This window comes from Micropterus salmoides, unplaced genomic scaffold (genome assembly GCF_014851395.1).
Source record: "Micropterus salmoides isolate LMB-PRFRI ecotype aquatic unplaced genomic scaffold, ASM1485139v1 Ms_hic_scaffold_11, whole genome shotgun sequence".
NCBI classification, from domain to species: domain Eukaryota; kingdom Metazoa; phylum Chordata; class Actinopteri; order Centrarchiformes; family Centrarchidae; genus Micropterus; species Micropterus salmoides.
The window spans coordinates 34362580-34383255 of NW_024040152.1; the positions used below are offsets into that span (position 1 = coordinate 34362580).

At 44.2% G+C, this 20676-nt stretch overlaps 2 protein-coding genes across 4 annotated transcripts in view; one reads left to right on the forward strand and one right to left on the reverse strand.

Moving 5' to 3' along the window:
- Window positions 1-20676, reverse strand: part of LOC119898168 (sodium bicarbonate cotransporter 3-like) — a 55905-nt gene that overhangs the window by 1744 nt on the left and 33485 nt on the right. For all 3 annotated transcript variants that reach the window (XM_038712352.1, XM_038712351.1, XM_038712349.1), the window contains 11 exons: window positions 8059-8304; window positions 6579-6684; window positions 6258-6419; window positions 4688-4801; window positions 2376-2537; window positions 2024-2275; window positions 1652-1720; window positions 1394-1567; window positions 365-496; window positions 201-283; window positions 23-124 (listed from right to left, as the gene is read on the reverse strand). In XM_038712352.1, coding sequence (XP_038568280.1) covers window positions 23-124; window positions 201-283; window positions 365-496; window positions 1394-1567; window positions 1652-1720; window positions 2024-2275; window positions 2376-2537; window positions 4688-4801; window positions 6258-6419; window positions 6579-6684; window positions 8059-8304 — 1602 coding nt within the window. The remainder of the gene's footprint in view (window positions 1-22; window positions 125-200; window positions 284-364; window positions 497-1393; window positions 1568-1651; window positions 1721-2023; window positions 2276-2375; window positions 2538-4687; window positions 4802-6257; window positions 6420-6578; window positions 6685-8058; window positions 8305-20676) is intronic.
- On the forward strand, window positions 12077-19610 carry LOC119898180. The gene is made up of 8 exons (XM_038712368.1): window positions 12077-12238; window positions 14453-14503; window positions 14859-14987; window positions 15520-15799; window positions 15922-16010; window positions 16714-16764; window positions 17532-17660; window positions 19149-19610. The coding sequence occupies exons 1-8, from the start codon at window positions 12100-12102 to the stop codon at window positions 19430-19432; spliced, it is 1152 nt and encodes a 383-aa protein (XP_038568296.1). The 5' UTR covers window positions 12077-12099; the 3' UTR covers window positions 19433-19610.

The following is a 20676-nucleotide window of genomic DNA, read 5'->3' on the forward strand; positions in this document are numbered from 1 at the left end:
ATGTCGTCGCCGGTGGGTTTACCTGTTGCAGCGTTTCAGAGCTCTGCTGCTGTCGGGGTTCATGGACTTCCAAATGCCGCTTTTGGCCATTTCATCCGAGATGTTCACCTCTGATGGGTCCATGCTGCACGACACAAACACACGTTACTTTCTGCTGCAGGATCCGTTTACAGGCTCTACACCGTCCTGATTCAACTCACCGTTTCAGGGTTTTGATCGGGAAGTTCATTCCTCCATCGTACGGCTGATCGTCCTCCGCCTCCTCCAGCATCCGCAGAGCGTTCTAGAAAGATAAGGAACAAAGACAATGTGTCAGAGAGAAGCAGGGTCACGTTGTTTTTAGAGTTTCAGTTCCGAGACTCACCTCCTTCTCCCTCTTCTTCTTGTCATCTTCCTTCTTCTTCTTGCTCTCTGGTATCAGGTCGTCCAGGTAGCTCAGCTCTCTCTTGGTGAAGCAGAAATCCAGAAGCTTACGGATGAACACCAGAGCCAGAACCTGCAGGGGACCGTGAGAAGAGATGTTGGGCTACTTTCTGCTTTCACAGTAGTGGAAAGAAAACGTCCAAAATACACATTTAGTAGTTTATTTTACTGTTTACTGTTTGTCTCTGTGCGTCGGTAGATTTCTCACTGCATGTCCTCCAACAGTCTGTCGGATCCAAATATGGTCATTTCCTTTCTACCAGCAACCAATTGTGAGAACTACTAAGGCGGATTTAGACTAAGCATCAAATCTAATTGGCTCTTGTCGATTTCAGACCATGTGATTGGTTTCAACGTGGCGTTATTTTGACGCTTTGTTATATGTTGTTGAGGATCTGATTCGATATTGGCTCTGTAAACATTGACTTTCAATGAAAAATGTATGGATTTTTATGGAATACTTTATCTTTAAAAGTCATTTTTCCAGCAGCTCTTACAGACACCAAACTCTCCAGATTTATTCCTGACTGTCTTCTGAAGGTTTTTACAGAGGGGTTTGTTCATTTTTCATTTTAACAACATTTTATTCTCCAAAACAGGTCGAAAATTTATCTGTATGCCCGTTGACAGTATTTTCTGATTCATGAAATAATAAAGAGAGATATTTTAAATCCCCTCTGTAAAAACTTTTGATTCTAATGTGTCGACACAATAAAACCATAATTTTGAATCTTCGGATGTCAGTTCTTGAAATAGATGCAAATTAGCGCATATTTCATTAGATTCTGCCTCATTTGCATATAACATGATATTTCAGAAAACCTGTAATACAAAAAAATTATTCTCTTAAAGTGAGTAATCAATGAAGTTTCATGGTGATCTCTGCTACACTTTTTACCCTGTTCGCCTGCACAGTCTCGCCTTAAGCATTAATAAAATAAAACATCTCGGTCGTCTCCGTCTGTCTCACCATCATGGGGAAGACAACAGCGGCGGCCGAGGCCTTGATGGTCCAGAGGACGATGAGGCAGGACAGCTGCACCACGGTGAAGATGTGGACCTTCCACAGAGGGACGTAGCGCAGGTAGATCAGGTCCGGCTGGTGTTTGGACGGCATGCCGAACAGTTTGATGCGGTCGAACAGCTGCAGGACGGACAGACGGACATCAGAGACACTGAAACACAGACTGCTGATGGTCTAGCAGGACGGACGGACACTGTGACAGACCTGAATGCCTTTGAGCGAGGACACTCCCATGTAGAGGAAGACGCCGTACAGGACGGGCATCGGGATGAACTGAAGGACAAAATGAAACTTAAAGTTAGATGGAAACCTCTACAGAGAACTGATGAAGCAGCTGCATAATGCAGATAACGCCGGCTGCACACTAGATGATAACTGGGCCACTTTGGGGCCAGAGTCGCCCTCCTGACAGTCGCGGTGGCGTTCCCAAGCCAAACTGTTGCAGCTTGCCCAAAATGAAAACAAAAAAGTTACACGAGCAGTGTGCAGCTGGGATTATTCCTCTGACTATAATCGTACCAATAAAATCTGTAACCGTTGCGTCCCTATTCATCAGACCAACATGATGGTGTTCACCTTGAGGGCGGAGGTCATGAAGACGGAGCAGCCCATCAGGACGAAGATCATGAAGCCCGTGACTCTCTGCTCTCTGATGCCCAGGAACTTTGGCTGCTCGCCCGGCGCCGCGCACTCCGACTCCAGTTTCAGACTGTTGACGTGGGAGATGGAGAGCACGGTCGCCGCCACGAACCACGGCAGGCCCATGATGGAGCACACACCCAGCATCACCGCCACCACCAGCAGGTCCAGGTGGTAGCCACAGCCTTTCTGCAACCAAAACACACACAGCGAGGGAGAGTTTATCGTCCAGCTGCTCCGTCAGAGACAAACCGGTCTGTGTTCGCCTCCTACACTCCGCGGTCCTCACCTTCAGTTTGTTCTCCTTCCTGTTGACGATGACGGCGGAGATTTGCTGGTCCATGAAGATGAGGATGGTGCACAGCAGAGCCGGGACGGCGGCGACCAGCAGCGTCCACCAGGGGTTCGGTCCCAGCGGTGAGATCAGCCACCCTCGAGTGCTCGACGTGGGCTGAACAGACAAACAGCAGTGTTAGAACGTTTTACCAACGCTCTTCTTCTTGTCATCTTGTAGGTGGTGGGCGTGTCCACTGGGGTTTGGGCAGAAGTGATAGTGGGGTATTTGTTTGCCTCACCAGTTCACCTGTGTTTTTTGGGCTTTGACAGAGAGGGGCGGTGAGCCTGGGAGCCAACACTTTCTGTTGACCGCACTCACGCAGGAATTTTATGACTTGGTAACTGTAGTACCAGTTGTAGAGTTGAACAGCCAGGCTTTATCACCCAGAATAAGGTTTATTGCAGAGTAAAGTAAGTGCATAATTAGTGCATAAATAAGAATTATATAAAATAAAAGCAATAGAAAGCAAGTATTGTAACCACAAATAATAATAAAGTAACAACATGTTTATTTTTTAAGTTTCACAAGTCAAGGACTTTCAGGAGCCAGATGTCTCTTCACTTGATTTAAATTACTCAAATGTGCTGACAGAATAACAGCAGTACGAACATTTAAACTATCACAGCTGTGTTTTCCTCTGCTATTGTTGCTGCAGAGGTCTGTGTGACAGCGGGACCAGAGGGCTCTGTGAGCGGACGGCTAGCCGGCCTCGCTAGCTCCTCCCGCCAGTTGGCGCGAGCTTCCCCCGCCGCCACTCCGTAAATGGCGGAGTTGAGAAGCACATTTTTGATCCACAATCACTTTTCGTAAAACGGTCAATATTTGACATCTACACATTTGATTTCTTGCCTCAAAACGTCTCAGAAGTGGATTTAGTGATGAAATCGTGTACGAAGCGTTCTGTTGTCGGCCTCTCTCTCATAAACCCAATCATCAATAGTCCACTAAAGTCCAGTTGCCCTTGATTTTAACCTTCGTTGGATAACTATGACCTGGATGACTGAGAATCTTCATAAATGCAGTTTTCTTTAACTAACTTCAGTCCATGCAGTGAGACTTGAAGCAAACAGAAGCTCATATATAGCTGAAGGAGCTACTGAATATACATCACTGTGTCGTCCACGTAAAGGTGTAATTTAGCAGTTTGCAACTCCTTCCCAATATTATTGGTGTTTACCAGTTGTAAACTTTGACTCTGCAGTAAAAAATATTGGGACAGACTTTAAAAATGTGTTACAGACATTCAGCCTCACCAGAGGGTGAATTCTAATGACTTTGGTGAATGTATAACGTTTCCTTTAGCGCCACCAGCAGGTGAAACTTTTCACTTGAGTCCATCCTGAACGAGTAGTATGTAGCTGCAGTACCGGAGGCTGCAGTTTCAGGACCCCCGAATCATATTTCAGCCAATCGTGTGGTTCCACTGATGTAAGGTGATGTCTTTTTTACCTTTAAAATGCATGCGTGGAAGCGGTGACGCATGCATAGTAAAGTAAAGCTTTTTAAACCTTATTTGGGGCAAAGTTACCAAACTCTTTCAGCGATTTTTATCAGATTTAAATGCTGACTCTAGTCATGTAGTTTTTATGTCCCGGTGACCAGTAAAAGTGCAGTTCTGGCCCTCTCCCCATTCATTTAGAAAGGAGCCTGGTCTTGTTAGTCCAAAATAGCTGCTCAGATGGCGGCTGAGTGGCAGGACTTTCCTAAAAGGACTTTGTTCTTGCTGAAGACATACATTTTTAAAAACAGCTCACAGATATAGTTTCATTTGAAAAACAAAAGGCTCGGTCATTTTATCAAAATCTCAGTTTTAATCAAACTTTAATCAAAAAAGGAGGAAACAGCATTTGTTGGGAACCATTTTCAGTGGTGGATTAATCCACATTTGGGGTTTGAATTGGTGTTTTTGTGTGTGATCGTACATTTTGAGGTGGTTGCTCTTCATTTTTGGACCCGGCAACAGAAGAAACTGACCTAAAAACCCACCTGTCCAAAGTGTGGTGTAACCTAAAAACCCAAATAAAGCAGCAGACCACACTGAGCAAACAGCTGCTGAGGGTGTTTCTCATTCAGCAGAACTGAATCTGATCAGCTTTAACATCGGGAAACAAAATCTTCTATTACAAACCTAGATTTTTTGTAAAACAGTATAAAAATTGATCAGTTCGTTTAATGTTAACCCGACACTTAAACAAGTTTAATCAAAATACGGTCTACTGATTTATAGATTCCCAACAGAAACACACGCGACAGTCGGGTGTTACCTCAAAGCGGTCGGGTACGTGGAGCTTGGGTGAAGGAACTCCGACCAGATAATCCACCAACACCATGATCATGATGGTCAGAAACACGGCAAAGTCACTGATGGTGGATCGGACCTGCAGACACAAAACATGCAAACGTCACACAATAAAATGTGATCATTTCCAACCAGAGACGGATTCATTCGGGTGGCAGCGTGTTTTCGAGCTCCTTTGAAGAAATTTAGATCTTAATCTAATCCTTTTTAACACACACATTTACTGTTTTATTTATTTTTAATACATATATTTTTTGTTATTATTTTTATTTTTTATTTTATTAAGTGATTAATGAGCTGTATAAAATGAATTGTTCTTTTGCAATTCTGTTTTACATTCATGCCAAAACAGCTAGATTGAATTGAAAATCCATTTCAAAGGAGCTTTAATCACCCTCACTCGTCTTTAATGTTCGGGATTACCACTAAAACACCAAAAAGACCAAATGCATTCAATTGAATTTTAGGGAAATGCACATTTGTTATTTGATTGAATGGTTCAGCGGGGTAAGAACATAGTCAACTGATTATTTACAATCCATCGTTAGCTCGGTCAGTAGTGCACAGGGCACCTGTTGTTAGAAGGGGTGTTTGTTCAATCTCCACTTGCCGCTAGGATTATTTTTCTCCATTATCAACGAATTATTGATTGATGAAGAGATCGTTTTACATGTTCACAATTAAGCTTGTGCAGGAGTCTGTGCCTCCCGGTGATTGGTCCATATCAACCTAAGGACGCTTATTTTCTGACCGCTCTTTCAGAGGTGTGTCAGGCAAGCCAAACTCTTGAATTTCCTTCAGAACGTAAGAAAGTAAAAGCTCTCAATTAAAGAGGACATAAAGTAGCCTTCTACTGCAAAGCCTTTCTAGAGCTTTTATTCTGTAGGCACAGTCTGTTAAGAGGAAGTGATTAGGTGAGTAACTTTTGCTGTCATGACTGAGCTCTGTTTCAGCACCAGCTGCTATAATGTTTTATTTTTTGCCGCTATCAAAGTAATCTGTCCGGGGGTCAGATATTACTGCGGGGCGAGCCAGCTTTGGCCCGTGGGCTGCCTATTGCCGACCACTGCTTTAAGGGGGGAAAAAAAGAGGAGGCTTGGTTTGAATATTTATCTCAATACAAGTATTGTGTAAAAAAAAGACACACATTAAATGGCACATGTAGTTTTCTGAAGAATATAATTTCCCCCAGGAAATTTCTCCCTCCCTTACATTTCTTTTATATTCCTTTTGCCTTCTGGGCAATTTGTGCAACTGTGACACAGAATTTTCCCCTCGGGGATCAATGAAGTATTTCTGCTCTGATAAAAATATTTGCATTACCTTTGTGTACCAAAAGGTTATCTTCATATTTTAAATTCAACATCTTAAATCTCATTTCAGGGGTCAAATTGTAAATATCTGCAGAGATATTATGTGCAGATCTTAATGTCCGTATCAAAGATTGTTCAGTCATGATAACATGAAACTCGAGTTTAAACATTTATCGACACGCAGATCTGCTGAGACTGTGTGGAGGACGGACAGATACGGACCTTTGTGGGGAAGTATCTCTTGGTCTTGAACTGTTTGAAGAAGGAGGAGAGGAAGAAGGTGGTGAAGAAGAGGATGATGGACCAGAAGAGGACGTCGGGGACGTAGGGGCCGTGCGGGCTGCAGGCCGAACCGACAAACTCGCCGCGTAAATCCACACAGTCCTGCAGACGGAGAGAGAGAGAATTTTAAAGAGCTGCAGTTCCTCTTACGTCCACAAGATGCTGCTGTGGTCCGACTGTAGTGAAGGGAGAAAACCTCCAAGTCAGCTCTCTCATCAGATTCAGTGTGTTTAAGGAGGAGTAAAAAGACTTGTGACAGACCTTCACACTCAGCTGTTCCCACTGGATGTTTTCTGAGCTGATGTTTTTCTTGCTCCACATCTGGAGGACGTCAGCTGAGGCGTTTGCAGGCGGAGAACACTGACACCTGCAACAGAGCAGCAACAGGTGAGTCAGGTACACGCTACGTGAGCGTTTGATTCACCGATTTGATCCGTTGACCCCTTTAGATCTGAATGACCTTTACCACGGGCAACAGTCGAGCGAGGACTCCTGCACAAAATAAGGGATGCCTTCCGGAGCGGGGGCCAGGCCACTTGGGGGCCCGATGGTGTGCCAATGGTGGTATATCATAACTTTAAACATATTTTCAGGAAAGTATTCAGATTGATACCAACGGATGTTAAAATAAGCTGTCTGCTATTGAAATCATAAATAATATATCTACAAACATTTCTCAATTTAATTCAACGCCATTTTTTTGATTGGTCAGTAAATCTATTTATGTTTTCAGTTTTTATTCAGCCTGTTGTTAATTCTACAGTATTGAAGGATGCAATAATGCTGATGTGTCTGACTGGTTACCTCAACTTTAAAAAACAAATCATACCATAATGTGGGCATGTGCTTCATTCACATTGTACCAGTATTTCCTAACAAATAGGCAGCCTATGAAATCCAGCGTGATCAATCAGAAAATGAGTGCGTTTTATTAAATCAGTGCCTCGGCGTGCTGTCACGCGTCTGACAGAGCACACAGAACACTGGCCCACAAACCGTGACGTTTGGCTTGACCAGAGTTGCGGAGCGTGGACTGGTAGCTGGAGAGGACTGCCGCAGGAGGCCCTGAGCGAACCCCTGAACCCCCAACTGCTCGGGGCGCCGCACTGAGTGGCACCCCTGCTGCATTAAAAACAACTCCCCCAACTCCCCTATTGATTCAAAACGTGACGCCCTATTTAGTTCTCAAATACGGGACGATTCCTTATTTTAAGGGACGTGTGGCAACCCTATGTTTAATGCTTCAGGTACACGCAGGTAAGTATGTGAACAACGCTGTTGGCGGTGCCGCCGCATGTCTACGCCTTCTCATCGTTAAAAAGCAGGTACATCTGCGGCTTCCGATCTACGCCGTAGATTCGGTACAGAAGTATAAATCAGGCTTTATGCTGAACAGAGACCAACTGTATGGAAATGAATGACACATATTCCCCTCAGGAGAGTTTAAGGAGGTATAATTGTGTGAATTTTTGTGTATTGATTATTTTGTCAGCAAGTCGGACAATGAGATTCTCCGTGAACAAGAGGAGAACAGAAAACACTGTAGTGACTTTCAACCTAAAGTGATATTTTTGCAGTGAATCAGTCTTCGCCTGCTAGTTCACGGGGCGTCCAAACCACAAAACAAAACCCTTGGATGCCGTTTTATTGATATGCTACTACACCTGCAGCTAGTGTTGTGGCGGAGAGAACGGCGAGCTACTAATCTAAAGCTTCAGAAACGCTGCCGGTTCGTCCTTACGTGTAGAAGGTGAGGTTGTCCAGCTCGTCGTGCATGTTGAAGGGGTAGAGCTCCCCGAGGGTGACCAGCTTCTCCAGAGCCTCGTAGATGAAGATGATGCAGATGAGGGAGGCGAAGGCTTCTTCGGTGAAGCGGGTGATGTAGCAGACCAGAGAGCTGGCGTCGGTGGCGACCAGCAGCAGGCAGAGGAAGGCGGTCCAGAGTCCGATACTGGTCCTCAGGGACAGGTAGGACAGGCCGTACTCACTGAGGACAGACGGAAAAAATATACGGCAGTGTTTTTAACAGGATTAACTCGCCTCACACTGCTAAAGATCATTTTCAAAATCATCAAGTTTTTACATTTTCATTCTTCTGCTCGCTGTGACCTGAAACTCGTGTTCAGACACTCACAATGTTTGTGGAAGCAGCATTTCATCCTGTGGTCATACAGCTGTAAGCAAAATGATGCGTTCAAGGACCAGGGCTCTTTTCAATACCAACACCACTTTATTTTGACACTTTGACAACTCTGAACATGTTTTCCTACAAAATTCTTTTCTTCAGTCAACAAAAAGAAGCCAAAGAACTTTGTACTGATAAAGTTACGATTTGATCAAAGGAGTCGAGAAGATTTTACATCGGACGGATTTTTAGTTATGCAGCTGAACTAAACTGAAGTCTGTGAGCAGGTAGCTGAAAGTCTCTCTCTGTACATCAGGTCCCTGCGGGCCACAGATAGAGCGGAGTCTATCTGATCAATACTCCACCAATCAGTAACAAAAGACAGAAGACACTGGGTGGACGATCAGGGGTTCAGATGATTCTGGTTTCAAACCAACCGCTGGTGAATCTGACCTCTCTTTATAATTATTTATCATTTAGTGTTGAATCACTGATCTTGTAGCAGTCCAGTCTCCAGTGTTTCTTTTAACAAACCAATGGGGACGCAGCCCTGAAAAACCCGCCAGCACAAGAAGTTCGTTTCAGCGCAAACGAGAGAGCTGACAGCGTGACGGCAAAGCTGAAAGGGAGAGCAAAAGTCTGATCAGAGGGAGCTTTGAAGGACTTTTTGTTTGCAAGTTATGTGTTTTTTTTCCCCCTCTGGTGGAAGTCAATTTAAACATCTAAGCTTTACATAAGGAAAATCAATAATGTTTGCAAAACCTTGTATTTACTTGGACTGTGGCAAATGATGGGACAGCGTTTGCTACCTGACCAGGAGAGAGTCCCAGTGAAACGTCAAGGTCAGCCTTAACGAGACTAAGTTTAACTGAGAATCTAAAATCATCCCTAAATATAGTTCAATAAGCTCACCTTTAATTCTGACATTCAACGGTTGCAGCCTTGTGTTTTAATGGAAAAACAGACTTTGGTTTGTCGGGATGCCCTGTGGGGTCCGAGGCTGACTGCAAGAACTCGGGGCCCCAGAGGTTACCGACCTCCCTCTGTTTCTCCCCACATGTTCCACCTTTGGTTTGGTTTAAACAAATATATTTTGTTACACGTTTGCCGTGGGGTGTTTCCCTTTTCTTGTGGCTGCCAGAGCCAGGTCATAACAGGTGGTGCTTAGTGTCAAACAGGACACATCCAGCCAAGCTGCTAAGTTTTTAGTCAGCTTTCCTGCAACAGCATCTCAGGTTCTGCAGATACTGGGACGGCTTAGAGTGCAGGCTTTTTACACATTTCCCATTTCGCTATTCCAGACTTTCTGGTAGATTTTTCAGACCTTACCTGACATCTGCGTACAAAAGCTAGATTTATATTATGTAAATAAATGATTTTAAAATCCGTCTGTTAAATTGTCTGCATGGTGTTAGTTTTTAGTGGCCGTTCAGTCTACACAGAAAACTGGGCAGTGTTCCACAGTCAGACTACTTTCCCCTTAAGATTTTTAATAAATGATAATATTAGGGGGGAGCCGGAATGATTTAAACACTGTTCAGATAAAGGTGATTTTAAAAGATGACATTACAAACAGAAACTGTTTTTTGTTGTGATCAACAGCTCACATTGTGTGTGTTCTATAAATACCATTATATATTGTACAAATGTGGAACAATAGCTGTATAATCTCAGTTAGAATGGAAGGTGTGCACTGTTTCACACAGGAGTGGGAGGGAGGGAAGAAACGCAGCCTTAAACATTTCAATTGTTATGAAAAAAAAAAAAAATGCGTTTCGCCTGTGTCTTTAGAACCTGAAGAAGCCACAGGTGAAACGCATTGTGAAGAGCCTTAAACCTGCGTCCTCTAGCAGCCAGCAGGGGGCGCCTTAAACCTGCGTCCTCTCCAGCGGCCAGCAGGGGGCGCCTTAAACCTGCGTCCTCTCCAGCGGCCAGCAGGGGGCGCCTTAAACCTGCGTCCTCTCCAGCGGCCAGCAGGGGGCACCTTAAACCTGCGTCCTCTCTAGCGGCCAGCAGGGGACGCCTTAAACCTGCGTCCTCTCTAGCAGCCAGCAGGGGGCGCCTTAAACCTGCGTCCTCTCCAGCGGCCAGCAGGGGGCGACTTAAACCTGCGTCCTCTCCAGCAGCCAGCAGGGGGCGCCTTAAACCTGCGTCCTCTCCAGCAGCCAGCAGGGGGCGACTTAAACCTGCGTCCTCTCTAGCGGCCAGCAGGGGGCGCCTTAAACCTGCGTCCTCTCCAGCGGCCAGCAGGGGGCGACTTAAACCTGCGTCCTCTCTAGCGGCCAGCAGGGGGCGACTTAAACTTTATTTTGAACTTAACAGGAAACTTCTTGGCTCAAGCCTGAGCAGAGCGTGCACGTCACATGTTAACAGGTTGAAGTGATGCACCTTAGACAGAGTCGTCACACCAGCAACATCACAACTTTCACTACAACAAGCGACCCAAGCGGAAACCTCCAGGTCTGAAAAGTGACGCCTTAAACCTGCGTCCTCTCTAGCAGCCAGCAGGGGGCGCCTTAAAGCTGCGGCTGCAGAAAGAAGTGTGATTGTATAGAAGTCTCTGAGAAACTGTTTCTACTTGTCAGCTGATTTATTCCCTCAGTAAACACTTTCCTGATGAGTTTCTGGTCTCAGTCGCTAGTTTCAAGTCTTCCTCAACACAGCATGATGTTCATTTAGTAAATTATGGTCCCATTTAGAGGAACAGAGACCAGGAAGCAGGGGAGGCTTTAGGGCGGGGCTACAAGCTGACTGACAAGTCGCTACCATGGCGACCTGCCAAAATTAGCATCCCAGCTATTTTCACAGTTGACATGCGTTACAGATGCTAATCAAGCTGGCTAGCTCCACCCTCTCATCCAAATATGGTCAAGTTTGGTTCCAAAAAACCAAGATGGCCAAACTGCCAAACTGGAGGCTTCAAAGTGACAGTCCACAACCCAACAAGGGACGTCACGGCGGCTCCGCAGTCTGCGGTAGTAACCCTACGCATTCGTCTGAAGACCTTCGTCGGAACACACACTCCAACGCAAGTTCCACATAGATATGTAAAACAATAGTAAAGGTGGTAGCGTTACAGATAGCGACGAAAATGAAAAATAGCATTAATAATGAAAGCTTTTCAACAATAATAGCAGCAGGTTTCGAGAAGAAACCCGGGGGCAGAAGGAAGCCCGCAACCTCAGATCCAGAAACACCTGCAGAAAGTGACAGGAGGAAAGATGAGAGGGACGAAAAAGCACAAGACTACGGGAGATGGAAGAAGTCGAGTTGGTAACATTAGCATTAACAGAATAAGAATGCGCAGATGGAGAGGGGGAGAACGAGAGAGGAGCTCAGTGCATCATGGGAAGTCTCCTGGCAGTAACTGCCTCTATTTGGAATAAAATCACTGGGTGCAGACCGTTAGGAGACCAGAGTCTAATAGTTGTTGTGCAGTTAGCATCGTGACATGTTTTGATGCATCTCTCTGCAGAACAGTCTCCCTGCTGACCCGGGTTCAGCCTGCTGAGCTAATCAGTGGTATCAGTGATCTCAGTCAACACTGACTCAGGACAAACTGTACAATAATCAACCGAGGCCATCGACCACAGAGAGGGTCTCTATAAGAAGCAGGAGCCTCTCGGTCCTCCTCACTCAGTCTCACTGTCACTCATCATGTCTCGGTGTCTCCCCGTCCTGCTGCTGTTAGCCCTGGCCTGCCTGGCCCGGGTCGGCTCAGCGCAGCCCGTCGACAGCCGGGCCGAGCTGAAGAAGGTTCAGGCCGCCCTGGAGGAGCTGCAGGCTGAGAGACGAGGTAAGGCTGCGTCTCTGAAATATTTATTCTATGGCTCAAACCTGACCAATCAGAGAGGATTCATCTCAAATTTACTTTAAAGAAAGAGTCCCGTTAATTCAAACATTACGCTACTAGAGAACTGTTGGAAATGCGTTTCAGAATTTTAAGCTCAGTGACTGGATGTTTATTGCCAAACTGCACCCTGTCCACAGACCTGTACCTTCTAATCAAAAGAACCAGATTCAGATTCTATCAGCTGTTCTCTTCTGGTGATTCAGCCAAAAGAGTTTCACGTCATGTCAAAGACTTGAAGAGAGAGAACCGTCCTTTAAGATGAGTTTAATGAGTGTCCAAAAACATAATGATTAAAAACATTTCTATCGAGTTTAAAGGGAGATTTTTGCTCCTGAGTGGAAACTGAAGAAACCAGATTGATAATTGTTTGGTTAAACTATTCTTTATGGTCAGAATGTGAAAAACACCAGTGGCATTTCACAAATCCGAGGTAGAACATTCAAAACAATTCTGATAAAATCTTTTTACATTTATTCATTTAGCTGACGCTTTTATCCAAAGCTACAATTGCTATACATGTCAGAGGTCGCACGCGTCTGGAGCAACGAGCGGTTAAGTGTTTTGCTCAGGGATGCGTCACAGTGGGAATTGAACCCGGGTCTCTCACACCAAAGGCATGTGTCTTTTATCCATTGCACCTTCAGCACCCTAAATCTTCAAAAAAATATGATTAGTAAATATGTTTTGAGTCCCTTTTCCTCAACAAAATCAATCTTAATAGAAAAATTAAGCGCAATAATATTATTGTTTCATTGGCCAACCCGACTCAGCCGACCTGATTTCATCGGGCAGGCTGTTCCAGAGCCTCGTGGCCCCGACTGAAAACTGTCCCCTTTAGTTTTCAGTTGAGACTCTGGACCTTTGCACGAGGATCTCAGAGTACGTGTTGGTACGTACAGGACTAAAAGGTCAGAGATAAAACAGGGCGAGAGGCCATGAAGAGCTTTAAAAAAAAGTGATCAATAACATTTTAAAATCTATTCTAAAACATCGTCTGAGACAGAAGCTAAAAACAGGGGCGACACATGCCTTCGGTGAGAGAGACCTGGGCTCGATTCCCACCACAACATCCACCAAAGTGTCCCTGAGCAAAACAACCCCGAGATCTCCAGAGGCGTGCGACCTCTGACAGTTCATCAATACATTTTTGCAAGTTATAAAGGCCGTTGCAGTAACTCGAGCGCGATAAAGGCGTGCAAGATGGTCTCAGTGTCCTTAGAAGCCGTATTTATGATATATTTCTAAGATATTAAAAACACGATTGCACAAGCTTTTTGTGGTGTGCTCATGTCCCCACCACTTTTTAAAGAATAAGTTGTTAAAATACGTTCAGAAATACGCAGTTTAAAAACAAATGAAAACATTTTATTTGCACATTAAGAAAACATGCAATTAAAATATAGAAGAAACAAATGTGCATCATCCAAAACAGATCTGAGAACAGCACAGAACGACTGAGAGCTGCACTGACTGTTGTATTTATATACTTTGAAATGTCACCTGCCACCTGAATTTTGCATTTCCCTTTACATAAATAAAAAATTTCCACCCTTAGTTGGTGCAGAAACTTTCACCAGAATGCAGGAGATGAAGTTTAATGATCAAGTTTCCCGGGGGAGGCCCGCCCCCAGACCCCCCGCTCACATCTCAACATTGATCTCTTTAAAACACTGTTTAAGGATGTTTTCGTCTCGTGAACCTGATAGCTCGCGAGACACCACGATAGGCGCTAAGTGTCTCTTCACACCTCTAATCTGAGCCCCCACCGCTTTTCAACACAAAGTGACACCCACGGCTGTTGCTGCTCAAAACTTCAACTACTGTCGAACCACACGCAAAGATTTTCCCGCAACATGCTTGATACAAACTACAATACACACATTTTTAGGACATCTCTCTCCCCCATGACCTACTCCAGGATTTCAGTGTCTCCTCCATCGAGACGGAAGCGCACTTTCATAGTCAGAGTGAATTATAATATAATATTTCAGCTTGCCAACATAATCCAGCACAGTTGGTAGAATTAAAGAGTCATTTCTCTTGAGGTTGAGGTTCACCACAAGAGGCTCCAGCCTGTGTATGTTTTATGAAGCAGACTTCTTCCTGTGTGACCCGCTGAGGTTTAAACAAACGCTAATCGTCTTTAATTGTTTGCAGCGATGGCCGAGCGTCTGGAGGCGGCCGAGCGGGAACTGAAGGCCGTCAAAGGTGAGACGTCTCAAACGGTGGCCAACACTTTTAATCCCCTCATTTCATGAGTAAAAGCAAGTTTATAAATGGTTTATAACCCGTTATAAGAATGAGCTGATTTGATATTTAATTGCATATTAATTTGTGAACAACATTAACTCCTCCTGTGGAGACGCATAAGCAGAGATGAACAACAAACACTTGTTGTACTGTAAATAAACTCTTTAAATCTCTTTATATATGCTGACAACTTCATTATAGTGAGTTTCATGTCTGTAATATACTTGAATTAAAAATCAAGAGGTATCTCATACAAACGTTTTAAATGTTAAAAAGGACACATTTCTGAAAAAGAGGAAACTGTTTTGTACAGAAACGCCTAAAGTTGCCTTCGCTGCCTCGCTGGGAGGAAACGGCCTCCAGAAGACGACGTCTGGCAACGTAGACCTCGTCTACAGGGACGTCCTGACCAACGTGGGCGGGGCTTACAACCCTGAGACAGGTGAGATACACAAGTCAAGTTTCTGACCAAACGTAGCTCAGATTTGAAATTCTTTTACAGTCATTTTGCAAAATTAACCCTGATGTTGCTGCTCGTCTCCACCCACTGCATCGAGCACACGAGCTCATTGGCCGGTGGAGCCGATTCTCCAGTCGCTGCCATTGAACTGCACAGCGAGGTGACATCATGAGAAGAGCTGCAGTCGAACCATGTGGAGAACACGATGATGTTTGTTAGCTTCAGGTGTAGATGTGAGGAAGGTCACAGCCTCCTCATCGCTCCACACACAGCTGAGCCTTTCCACACGTTCAGCCGCCGCTTCATGTTCGGCAGCGTTTATTCATCAAGTTTGTTTATCCACAAACTACTTTCACCCCTCAGACACACATTTAGACAGACTTCTGGTTTCCACCCTGGTCTCTGTAACTCACACGCCTGTCTCGGTCATGCTAGTTCCACTGTACTTCCGTTTCAGGACAAAATTTCAGTTCCTCGTCTAAACCTTCCTCGTTTCTCTTCGCCGTCCCTCCAGGTGTGTTCACAGCACCGATTCGTGGAGTCTACTACATCCGCTTCACAGCCAACGGTCCCACGGACTTCACCAAGAGCGCCGTGCTCTATAAAAACAGCTTGGAGATCCAGTTGATCGCCCACGAGCAGCCGTCCGGCGAGGGCAGCGACACGGCGTCCAACGGCGCCGCCCTGCTGCTGGAGAAGGGCGACAGGCTGAAGATGGTGCTGTGGCACGGCACTCAGATCTGGGACAACAGCAACCACCACAGCACCTTCAGCGGCTTCCTGCTGTTCCCCATGTGAGGACGACGCGAGCGTTTTTACCGCAGCAACAGAATATTTATCTGAATATGGCGTCTGCAGCAACGTTTATCACATGCAACAAAAAGTGGACATCTGCTTTTGTTTCTCTGTGCTGAAGGGTGGACGAGGCTCCGGCAGAGTTCGACGCTGAAGCCGAGCTGAAGACTCTGCAGGCTTCGCTGAAGCAGCTTCAGACAGATAATCTGGGTAAGTCTCAAGGTCCTGATCCTCTCTCGTTTATACACTGATTTTAATTTTGATATTGCATGCAGCACCCCGTGTTTCACCTCCTTATTTTTATTCTATTCCTTCATATATTTCTGTTTATAAAGCTGCAACATACCCTGATCAGCCAAAACATGATGTCCACTGACGGGTGAAGTGAATAACACTGGTTACCATGTCACCTGTCAGTGGGTGGGATCCATCAGGCTGCAGGTGAACATTGCGTCCTCAGAGTTGATGTGTTAGAAGCAGGAAAAATGGGCAGCGTGAGGATTTGAGTGACTTTGACAAGGACCAAATTGTGATGGCTGAGTCAGAATATCTCCGACCCGGTTTGCAGGGTTCAGCTCCCATCAGAAGTTTTGTAACCATTGGACAGTTAATGTCTTATTTATGGTCCATTTTGTGTTATGCCACGCCCATTTTCTTGCGTTTGCAGCGCCCCCTAGTGGTCGATTTGAATGGAACTTTCAGGGCTTGTCTCAGGCACTCATCTGGACAGGTCCTGTGAGTTTTGTGATGATTGGCCCATCGGTTGCTGATTTAGGTCCATTTGATTCCAGAGCCACGCCCCTTCCAGAGTTAAAATTCAATTAAGTTTCAACCTGCCTCCAGGTGAATCTGTTGAACCACACGACTGACATCAATGAGTTGATTGTGGTTTTGTGCATCTGTGTGTTTCTAGGTGTCAAAGAGAGACTGGAGTCCACAGAGAGGGAGCTGCAGGCCATCAGAGGTCAGTCACTCTTTAAGATACCGGATTTAATAGCAGCGATACATTTCTGATGGGCGGAGGAGGGCTGCACTAAAACAAACACTCTCGTCCTTTTCTGGCACCTGTGGAGGAGGAGCGTCATCATGTGGACATTATCATCAGTTCTTACAGAAATAACATCATTAAATCTAAAATTAGTCTTTGTATTTTTATATTTATTGGCCCAATAAACCCAGTCCTGCTTCAATCAACTCCAGAAATTAGTAAAACATATACCCAAAAACAAGAAACCCACACGCTATAAACGCATCTCTTTGTCTTCGCGCAGATAGTTTCGGTTTAATTTGTCCAGGTGTTAATATACTTGAAACTGAGGGACATCGGCATAGTTACTGGGCTGATTCTGTAGTATAAAGTGACCACATTTAACTTTAAAGTCAGAGTAAAGCTGATGATACACAGAGCAACCTTTAGAGCAACAGTGCCGTCACTGGTATTGAGTAAAGATTACTACCTTAATTTCCTTCTTCCACCTCTCCACCATCCTCCCCGTCCATCCGCTATCCGTTGAAAACATAGTCAGATTTTGCACCAGCAACATCGCTCAAAAAGTTTCCCTGTGTGTCATCAGCTTAAAAGGTGAATAAAGTATGTTGTTACTGGAGCTGAAATGGTTCTTCACTTTAAGTACAGATGTTACAAAGGTTTCAAAAACATTTCAGAAATTCCATCATCTTGAAAAAGAACCTTGTTTTCATTTATCGCCACTGGTTTTTGTTGGTCTTCAGACGTAAAGAAGGTGGCATTCTCAGCTTCTCTCGGAGGTGACGGCCTTCAGAAGACGACGTCAGGAAGTAAAACGCTCCTCTACAAAGACGTGCTGACCAACATCGGACAGGCGTACAACGCTGAGACAGGTCAGAAACTCTCACACACAGATTACTGAGTTAATACTGACTTTGATTCGTCAGGTGGACACAAACATGACTGATCGTGTTGCTCTGTAACTGCTGGACTGTAAATATTTATCTGTAGGCTCCAACCTCCATTTCCAAAAATTTTCACGCTGTGTAAAATGTAAATTGAAACCAAAATGGGACGATGTACAAAAGATTGAATCTACTGACAGATTTGTCAAATATATGAGCTAAGATAAATCGGCGTCTGCGTTTATGACAGCCGATTAATGATGAATAAAAAACAGAAACTCATGTCATGAGTGTTGCATAGTTTTCCCACCAGAGGGCGCTCTGCAGCTTCCCTGAACCTGACTTAAATAATAAAAGGTGCGTTTGAGTTCATGCAGCGCTGACTTAAAGTGATGCATGCTGGACTTATAATAAGACCTGCTGCTTGAAAGTTGTGTCCGACTTTCGGTGGCGCTGCAAAACGTTGCCACGTCACATGACATTAAAATCTAGCGGGAGCAACGCCACAGCAGGCGCCAAGTCTGGCGGCCGCAGTTGCTTTTCTCCAGCTGCGTAAAGTTGGAACTAGACCTGAACGATTAATCGTTTTCAAATCGAAATTGCGATTGAAAAAACGTGATTAGTTAATTGTGGAGAGACGGGGATTATGGATTAATTATTCGTCAATCGAAACGCCATGCGCCTCCTGTTACGGTCCTACTCACCAATCAGAGCGGGCACAGGGCGTCTCCATTTTAAAACAACGAAACTAGAAGAAAACGTGGGATGATGGCGTCGAACAATCACAGGTAGCGGCTGAGCGCCGTCAACTCCCAATGAAGTGTTTCAGCAGCGGAGCGTTTAGCCTACACGTTGTTAACTCGTTAATTTGTCATTTTGTGTGATTCAACTACGGATAAGCGCTCTGCGAGCCCGCTCCACTCTCTGCAGGCTAACGTGACATATCCACATGGAGCATTTCAGAATAAGAGCGTTTTGCCTGCCTGTTTTTGTGACTTGTTCAGATTTTGTTTATTTGTTCAGTTGTTCTGATTCTTGAGCTTCTACGATGGTTCAGTAGCTACGCAGTTAAATTGTTTCTTCTGTTTTAACTGTGTTTATTGTTGATGTGCAATAGGGAGTCTCCAAAGAGAGTTTTATTTTGAAAATCAACCGGATTCTCCAAGCCTGCGTGGTTCATAAACTGGCAGTGAATACTGAACTTTAGCAAACTTCAATAAAATAAAAAAATTAAACACTTTTGTTTATATTTTACACAGCGTGCCGGCGTTTTTGCAAACAGCGGTAAAGCGTTAGCCAGGAGAACTGGAGAATAGATCAGATGTTGGTGTTTAAAGTTTGCTCTGCGGAACCAAACAGATTTTATAATTTGGAAATTCCAGTTAAAAATAAGAATTCAAACTTTTCTTGCAATTGAGTTATTTTGTCCCTTCTCACCTGCCATACGTCCCTGTTAATTAACCCTTCCCTCTCCAGGTGTGTTCAGAGCACCTGTGCGTGGAGTCTACTACATCCGCTTCACAGCCAACGCCCCCACCAACTTCCCCATGAGCGCCGTGCTCTACAAAAACAACGCTCAGATCCAGCTGATCGCCCACGAGCAGCCGTCCGGCGAGGGCAGCGACACGGCGTCCAACGGCGCCGCCCTGCTGCTGGAGGAGGGCGACACGCTGTCCATGCAGCTGTGGCACGGCACTCAGATCTGGGACAACAGCAACCACCACAGCACCTTCAGCGGCTTCCTGCTGTTCCCCATGTGAGGAGGAACACTGTCGAACCTTTAGTCAACATCTGAGAGGACGTTTTATCTCTGTTGTAAAACCATGTTCAGGTTACGTCTCCGCTGACCGAACCGGAGTTCCTCTCTAATAAAGTTTGACTGATAAAACTTCACCTACCTGAGCTTTAAAGTTTGAATAAAAGAAACAGCTTGTTGCAGCTCTTTCAGTTATTAAAACGGAAAATTCGAAAAACTTAAAAATCCTGGAATGAAAAGTTCTTTTTTATTTTTAATGTTTCACTTCTAAGCAAGTAGTTTCATAACTAAAAACAAAAAAATTGCGGAATGAATCAGGTCAGAGACTAAACTTTGTATAACTATTTTTCCAACGTTGTCTCACACCTTGGGAACAACTAAATGCTTAAAGAAACATGAAGAAAATAATGTTATTTTAAGCATTGTACTCAAGAGCAAACCTCATTTATAGTGAGGAGACAGTGGGTTTAAATTAGAGCCTTACTGATATGGGATTTTCAAGATCGGGCAATATTGTTTCCCCCCCCTTGTTTTAAGAAGCGCATGACATAAACAGAGATATTCCCTAAAATGTTATGTTGAGACCAAGATACCATGACATAATGCAGTATAAAAAGAAACTTTGTTATAAATAGAACTTTGAACAAAAGTAAAACAAAATATATCAAGGTTTTGATGGACAAGAGGCAAATAAAACTACAGAAAAAAATAAAAATGTAAATATCTGATTTGCAATAAATTATGGAGTACTACTACTAAGTAAATAGTGTATGTATTGTGGGGGCCAGGAAAACAAACTATAAAAATTACCCATATACCACTACTGCTAGTACTCTCCTACACAGGTAATTTATATTTATATATGAAACTCTTTAATTTAATGTTCATTAGCAGAAGTACTCCCTAATTTATAACAAATCAGATATTTGTAAAATGTTTTGTACATCTGACTCTTATTTATCAAAACCTTGATATATTTAGTTGTACTTTTGTTCAAAATACTATTTATAACAGCTACATTATGTCAGGGTATCTCGGTGAGGTCTCAACATAAATATTTGGGATAATGTTTCTTAAAAAGAATATCATCCAGATTTTATAATCCTCAACTATTGAAATCAGCATCAGACGTAATAATCCTATATCGGTCGGGCTCTAATATCTAGGGCCCAGGATTTTGTGCTACGTCCCTGACCGATGTATTTTCCTGGAAATATTTTGAGTTTCAGAAATGCAGAAATAAAAGCA

What these genes read in the sequence shown, in the direction of transcription:
- LOC119898180 (XM_038712368.1), top strand. Translation starts at nt 12,100, where the DNA reads ATGTCTCGGTGTCTCCCCGTCCTGCTGCTGTTAGCCCTGGCCTGCCTG. An exon ending in GGAACTGAAGGCCGTCAAAG is followed by an intron (nt 14,504 to 14,858) that starts GTGAGACGTCTC and finishes TGTTTTGTACAG; the next exon opens with AAACGCCTAAAGTTGCCTTC. An exon ending in GGAGCTGCAGGCCATCAGAG is followed by an intron (nt 16,765 to 17,531) that starts GTCAGTCACTCT and finishes GTTGGTCTTCAG; the next exon opens with ACGTAAAGAAGGTGGCATTC.